This window comes from Physeter macrocephalus, chromosome 4, assembly GCF_002837175.3.
Source record: "Physeter macrocephalus isolate SW-GA chromosome 4, ASM283717v5, whole genome shotgun sequence".
In the NCBI taxonomy this organism is placed as follows: Eukaryota; Metazoa; Chordata; class Mammalia; order Artiodactyla; family Physeteridae; genus Physeter; species Physeter macrocephalus.
The window spans coordinates 93,404,736-93,412,798 of record NC_041217.1 but is presented as its reverse complement, the minus strand read 5'-3'; the positions used below and the strand labels follow the sequence as shown (position 1 = coordinate 93,412,798).

General features: G+C 37.4%; 1 protein-coding gene across 1 annotated transcript; it reads left to right on the top strand.

Annotated features, from left to right (window-relative positions):
• The first annotated feature begins 4,862 nt into the window (after nucleotides 1–4,862).
• Nucleotides 4,863–5,315, top strand: LOC102978291 (putative tripartite motif-containing protein 61). The gene has a single exon (XM_028488174.1). It carries the CDS (start codon nucleotides 4,863–4,865, stop codon nucleotides 5,313–5,315), a length of 453 nt encoding a protein of 150 aa, XP_028343975.1.
• Nucleotides 5,316–8,063: the final 2,748 nt, after the last annotated feature.

Below are 8,063 nucleotides of genomic sequence, written 5' to 3'. Positions count from 1 at the left end.
CTGGGCCCGTGAGCCATGGCCGCTGAGCCTGTGCGTCCGGAACCTGTGCTCCACAACGGGAGAGGCCAAAACAGTGAGAGGCCCCAACAGTGAGAGGCCCGCGTACCGCAAAAAAAAAAAAAAAAAAAAAAAAAATTGGACAGATGAAGAATCCCATTAGTTCTTGACTGTTCATTTCTGAAATACTATTATTTATTACTTAAGCACATTTAATGTTTTGAACTTAGAATGTGTTACAAAGGAAAAGTTTTTTCTTGTAGTTATTTGGAAAACTGGTTCACTTAAAGTAAAACTCTTTTTTGAAAAGATAACATTTCACAATTGAGAAAACATACATTACAACAATCTTCAATTAATCTAGGTTATAGATTACGTAGTCATTTTGCCTCTCATTATATCCCATAGTGTTGCTATTTTCTTATTTCATCGTTCTGTATAACTGTTCCCAGGAAGATGTGGAAAAGAAGGCAAGGAAGGTAAAATCCAGAATTTATTTTTTAATTCAGATTTTAAAATTAATAATGAATTTATCATTAGTGCCTAATTCCAAACCAGAAAATGATTTAGACTATTTTCTTATCTGGAAAGAGAAAAAAGAAAACTTTATTTCTGGACTATTGCCAGACTTCTATTTGTAACTGCATAACACTTGCAATGATGTCTATGCCACTGCAGTTTTGAAAATTATTCCCACAGATGTTGATTCCTGCTTTTACAGACATATAAACCAAACTATGTCTTCCTAATTTGCATATGCTGTCAACAAGCTGCGCCCTGGTGTAATCCCTGCCAGAGCTTTCCCTCCTGTAAATGGAACAATCAGGATGGGGTTTTATTTCAAGTGACTGTGTAACCCAATAGCTTAACTAATTACAGTACAGTTTAAAATAAATCTTTGGTGCACTATCTTAAAGAATTAATATAGTATGAAGAAAAATCACTTTAAGGAAGATGGCTTCATTTCATTCTATAACTCTCAGAAATCTGATGTGCAATAAACTGGCCAACAAACCATTAGAGAGCAAGCAGGAATGACATTCAAAGCAAGCATTTCTACAGCCTCATCAAAAATGTGCTGAAATGACAACAGTGAATGTGTATTAGAAATTTAATTTAGTCTCCTAAGTGACCTTGATCGTTTGATTAGGCTGTATCTAAGATAGTGTTTTCAAGTGTATTTATAAATGCCTAAAGCAGGAAATGGAAAAAAATATCCTTCAAACAAAAAAATATCCTTCAAATATCCTTCAAAATATCCTACCCTGAAGATTTCTTGGATTAGGAAAGAAAATGAAAAAGACCAGTTTGGCTCATTAATAATTCAACATCTTTCTGATTTTAAAATCCCCTTCAGTCAAAATCTTGCCTTTCTTTTTTTCAGAAAAGTCTTATTAGTGAGAACTCTAAGGCATTAGTGAAATGTTTTTAGACTGTTTCTTTTATTTGTGTTAAAGTTGTGCCCTTCCATTATGCCCCTCCTAATTTGTCTAGAAAATCCAGATTGTCTGGCACCTGCGTGTCATAGGTCCTTCTGTTATGGGCGTTTTTCTCACTTGCTGCTACATTGCTGTTTTTCTGATGTACATTAAGTGGCTCAGATAAAAACCACATGTATATAACCTGTAGAGAAATTGTGTAGTTTCAAAATAAATTTTTCGGTTAGTAAAACTGTCGCATAAAATATTTTAAATAAATTTTTAGTTTCCTAAACTTGTAAGAAGGATAAGCCCATATATTAAAACCATCTCACAATACCACAGATTTTGTTAGATTGAAAATCATGAGTACATCTCTTTCATTTATACTCTGACTCTCTGAACATGAGTGTTATCCTTATTTTAATATACATATAATTCATATCACATAATATAGTTATTCAAATATTTGAATAGTCAGGTGTTCCTTGTATATTGCACATATGTCCTTACAAACAGTTGGAAAAACATTCAGCAATTATTTTTTGAGCACTTATGTGCCAGAAATGGTGCTATGCATTAAACATTCTTTAATGAACAAAAAACAATCTCTGCCTATCTACTGGTATTTCATAGACAAATAAGCAACTATGGTAAGGGTAAGTGTTATTAAATGGACAAATATAGGGTGAACAATTATTTGAACATAGGTGGACATTTAATCCACTCTTCAGGGAAAAGCACAGACCTCTCAGAATATGCAATATCTACATTGAGTTCTGCAAAGTAATTGGAATCAGATCCAGAAGTATTATGTGGATTTAGGCTTGTGCTCAGGGTGAGTTTATCATGGGTATAGACTTCAGAAAAGAAAGAACATTTATGTTTAGGAATGCTGAAGTGATAAGAGATTATTTTGCATATGAGGAACTTCCTAACATTGCATAATATACAATTTATTTTTGTCTAAACATATAGTGCATTGCCAAATTCAGTAATTAAACAAGTATGTAGTTCAATATATAGTAAGGGAGGACACTAAGGAGGTGGCTTTTAACCTGAAGCTCGTACATGCAGCTATAAATCTCACACGAGGAAATTCATCTAAAACTCGTTGGTAATTCTCTTTCATCTTGTGCTGTGATACCTTCTTGATTATACCTCCCCTCCCAGATCACAAGCCTTCTGAGGGTACAATCTGTATTTACTTATTTTTTGCTGGTCTGCCTGTCAAGTCCACTGTAGTATATACAGCATAGGGATAAATTTGAATAAGGAAGTGATTGCATATGGGCAAGTATTTTTGACATGTGTATAAATTAGATATTTTATATTTTTAAAGAAAGAAAAGCTATTGTGAAATATATTTTCCAATGAAGCTGCCATTTTTGCTTTAATTTCCAAAAGTTTCAGTAATAGGTATATAAGCTAGTCTTTCAATTTATTTTTTTTTTAACTTTTTTATCAATTCCAAGTTCCACCTAATTCCAAAGGAGAAAGCAAACATCAGTAGCATGTCAGTGATAACCTTCTCTAATTCAGTTTCCCTCAACATTGGACACTATAATCTCTTTTACAGATATTCATTTCAGTGCAATCCTCAGACAAGTCCAGGCTCACAGCAGTGGCAGTTTCTGATTTGTTTTCCTGAGCCAACTGGTCCTCCATCTGTGTTTATTTTAAGGCGTAGAGCTTATATCTGAGAGGAAGTAATCTAAATCTTTTGAAATGCTCTCTTTATCTGTCAGCACTCAGGTGTATATACAAATGAAAAACCACAAATAATCACATATATCACAAAGTGATACATAAACTGACAGTTCTGTATAAATTGGTATTTAAACAACCTTCAAATGGGTATCTTGATGATTCCATAATATTTCTAGATCAGTATATACTGTTGAACTACCTGAAGAGGTGCTATTTTTTTTTCTTGTAAATACTTGATTATGCAAAATGAGAGCTACAATTTGTTTAGATGGAAGGTATTTGACCTTTTTAAAGAAACCTTAAGATGTTTTGAAATATTTTAATATTAGAATTTTCAAATTTAAAAGCTTTCAGGAAAAAAAAAAAAATCCTCTGACTTCAGAAACGTTTATAGAAAAATCCCCTGTGCACACAGCTATAGCTAGGGAATTTTCTGCCTGTTACACATATTGTACAAAAATGTAGCAGAAAAATATGGAAGAGTTTGTGAATCATAAACATAATTACGTTAGGGAAAATTACACTTCCAAAATTGAGTATTGTTATAGTTTTTTCCTTTAGGACTTGCTTATTTCTGTTCTAAATGTTATGTTCTTTCTTTCAGATCAATTTCCAAAAGTTTTTTTTTTTTAATTTTCTGCTAGATAACTTAGTGCATAGTAGAGGTATTATCTAAGTAAAATTTGGATATGACACCCTCCCCTCCAAAAAATTCTAGATACATTACAGAGGTAGATGTTTTTAAAGTTAGAATATTTTTAAGTGCTTTTATTTCAATATTACTTGATAACACAAACAACTACAATTTTAAGTTGCCTAGAGTTTCCTACATTTTACAATCCATATGAGGCCAAATATTTTTCTCATAATCGTTTATTCATTCCTTCAACAAATATTTTCTAGCACTTACTACATGTGCCAGACACTCATTTGGGCACTTGAGATACATCAGTAAACAAAATAGAAAACTTTACCACCCACATGTAGCTACACCTCTGGCAACTACAAAAATAAATACAAATGGTAAGTAAATTATGCAGTGAGTTAGAAAATGCCATAGAAAAAAAACTAAAGCAGAGAGTCTGTCCAATGGGATGAAGGAAAGGAACCTCCCTACAGGCTTATAAAGGCCCAAGGGACCAGATTCTGACTCCAGTAGTGAACAGAGATGGTGGGCTGTGTTGTGTTCTCTGACCTGGATCAAGGAAGACCTTCTGCTCTGCGAGGAAGGGAGGAGCCCGGAGTCCTGGTGAGGGGAGTCGAGGGCACCCACAGGACTTGAGGAAACAAAGCAGCTCCCTCATCACGGAGCCAAGACTAAGAAGTGTGGTCAGGAACCTGGTGAGCTGTGCCATAGAGTTGCCCACGTCTGGATTTTGCTGATTGCGTCCCTGTGCTGTTGATTTTCATCACTACCTGGAGCTGTGGCTCTTTGTGAAGAAGAGGACTACCTAGTAAGCTATGATTTGGGTCCATTGAGTAAAAGGGACAAAAGTGCCAAAGGAAGCAGAGACTGACTGGGCTCTCAGTCCTCCTGGCGGCTGCTGTAGAGTTGAAGGGAAGGGGTAGAATTAGGCCTGAATGGCCATAGCTCCCTGCAGATCCTGGCAAACCTACTTGTAGTCTTGAAATAACAGAGAGAAGGCTGAAGAGTCAGAAGCTTCTCACTTGTCCCTGCCCATGGAGAGCCAGGTTTCTCTGAAGAGAGTCTCCTCATACAGAAACCCTCCGTGAACAATGGCCCTGGTGTCCTCCTTGGCACAGCTCCAAGCAGAGCCCAGCTGCCCCATCTGCCTGGATTACCTGAGAGACGCAGTGACCACTGAGAGTGGACACAACTTCTGTCACTCCCGCATCCAGCAGTGCTGGGAGGATCTCCAGGACATCTTCCCCTGTCCTGTCTGCCTCCAGCCCTGCCCCGACAAGAGCTTTAGGAGGAACAGCCAGTCATGTCTCATGATTGATTTTGTGAAGAATCTTCCCAGCACAGAGGACATGAGGAAGTGGCAGAAAGAGAAACCTCTGTGTGAGAAGCATAAGCAGGTTCTGAGCCTGTTCTGTGAGAAGGACCTGGAGCTGCTGTGTCCCCAGTGCAGGGTCTCCTCTGAACACCACGATCACCCCCTGGCACACATGGAGCCAGCTGCCCCTCTCACAGGAGGAAACTCAAAAGCTACATTCAGCCCCTGAAAAAGCAGCTGGAAGATGCTGAAAAGGTGTTAGAAATGCAAGTCTCAAAATCATTTGAGTTGGTGTGGAAGGTGGAGAATCAAAGGAGCGAATTGCACTCCGAAGTTGAACACTTTAAGCGTTTCTGGGGGATGGAACATGATGAAATTCATGTTAAGTTACTCAATGAAGAGAATAATGTTCAAGATAAAATAATTTAAAAAAGAACTCAAATATCAGACAAAGGATACACATTAAAAAGTCTGCTTGACGAAATAACCAAGAAGTGTTTGAAGAGTGACCTCGATTTGCTGACAGGCATTGAAAGGATCCACAGCATGTATGGAAAGTTAGAGAGCTCAGCAGACTTTTCCTGCAAATTAAAGAAGGAGGTTTTCACTCTCCCCCCACAATATTTTGCCCTTCACAAAAAGGTTGAAACTGCTCACCACAGTCTCATCATTTCACGAGACAGGAAAATTGCAACTTTTCAAAGGATGGAACCACGCTGTGTTCATAATCCTGAGGCATTTACTTCTCACCCATCCCAGTTCTGAGGGATTTGATGCTGGCAGGCATTTTTGGCAGGTAGAAGGAAGAGGAATGGGTGAATGGTCCTTTGGTGTGTATAAAGAATCTTTCCCCAGAAATGCTTCTATATCACCATCCCCAAGCAATAGCTGCTGGTGAATTCAACTCTCACCTACTATACCTGGCACTGGGGATTCAGGAAACCCTTGTCGGATTGGCGTTTTTCTGGACTGTGAGTTGGGAGAAATTTCTTTTTACAGTTTGAATAATAGATCTCCTTTATATTTATTCCGTGAAATTTTTACAGAAAAACTTGTACCTTATTTCTCTATTGGAGCTTCTTCCAAATCACTTACAATAAGTCTAGTTGAAGATGAGTGCTGAGACCCCTTGGAAGACATTCTGTGTGTTCTACTTTCTTCCTGTGTTCAGGAAAAGTCCTTGTAATAAAGACCCTGAGTCCATCTTTGAGATCTTACTGCTGAATCTTTTTAATCTTCCCCCTCTCTCTTCACCTCTGCCCTACACCTGGACAAATTGTCAGGACAGTTTGGGTGCCCCTTGACTGGTCTTATGAGGGCAGTTCTAACCCAGAAAGGCCCTACCTGTAAAGGAGCTCTCCCCAAACACCAAAACCTCCAAACTAGTGGCTTTTTGCCCTTCTCTCAAGCCATTTTTTGGACCGGTGGGAACCCTGACTCCACAAGAAGCCTCAGTGAGTGAAAATAAATGATTTCATACCCTAAAAAAAAAAAAAAAAAAACTAAAGCAGAGAAAGAGCATAAGAGATTAGGGAAGTAGGTTGAATTTTAAATATGGTAATCACAGAAGGCACAACTGAGAAGGCTACTTTTGAAAATAACTTTGAAGGAAGTGATAGAATGAGTCCCAGAGAAACAATAGAAGTTGAAGAAGAAGAATTGTGAAGAAACAGAATAAAGGTCAGTGTGGCTAAATAGAGGGGACTTGGTAGATTTTAATGAAAACAGAATACAGTAAGACAAGGGTGAGAGCAAGGAGGCCAGGTAGGAGGCTATCAAAATTATCCAAGTGAGAAATTATGTTGGTTTAAGCCAGAGGGAAAGCAGTGACAGTGGGGAGAACTAATTAAATTCCTCATATATTTTGAAAATATAGCCAGCATATTTATTGACATTAAAAATAGAGTATGAGAGAATGAGAAACATCAAAGATCAGCCTAAGATTTTGTCCCAAGTAACTAGGAAGATGGAATTGCCTAAATTAAATTAGGGAAGGTTAGAAAAGGAGCAAATTTGGGGGAAAAGATCAGATCTTCAATTAATATGTTTCCCATTAACTATTCACACATATATTTAGGTATGTAGATGACTAGATCAATTGGAAGATAAGGAGGAAGTCCAAGGCTTCAAATTAAAATGTAAGCATTTTCAGCATGGATGAGATGATCAGAATTCTCCAAGGAAGTAGGACGGATGGGGAAGAGATGTCCAGGTATTGAGCCCAGCAGCCCACCCGTGTTGGGAGATGGGGATACTTTTTTTCATTAGTGGAGGTTTTGTTGTGAAGGAATGGGGTAGATGCTATTCGAAAATGTGAGTCAAAGGCTTTTGTTTGTTTGTTTGTTTGTTTGTGTTCTTTTTTATAAAACTTTTGAGTTAGAAATATTGTCTTCTTACATTCTTATGGAAATGATCCAGTAAAGAGGGAAAAATGATGATCTAGGAAAATAAGGTGAAAATCACTAGGTGGATTGACTTTGAATAAACAAGAAGGCATCTGGTGCACAAGGGGAGAGCCTGGCCTTTAACAACTACAAGGACATTTCATCTTTGCTGACAGAGGTGAATATAGGAGGATATGCATGCTGGTAGGTGAATTGATATAGTGAATGGGATTATAGAGATTTTCTTCTGATTTTTTTTTAAGGTGAATTTCATATAACAGATAATTAACCATTTTAAAATGAGATATCCAGTGGCATTTAGTGCATTCACAATTTTGTGCAAATACCACCCTATCTAGTTCCAAAACATTTTCATTACTCTGAAAGGAAACTCCAACCTCATTAAGCAGTTGCTTCCCATACCCCACTCCCCTCAGCCTCTAGAAACTAACAATCTGTGCTCTGTCCCTAGGTATGTCTATTCTGTATACTTCATATAAACAGATTTATACAATATGTAACCATCGGTTTCTGGCTTCTTTCACTCAGCATAATGTTTTTCAGGGTCATCCATGTTGTAGCATAGATCAGTA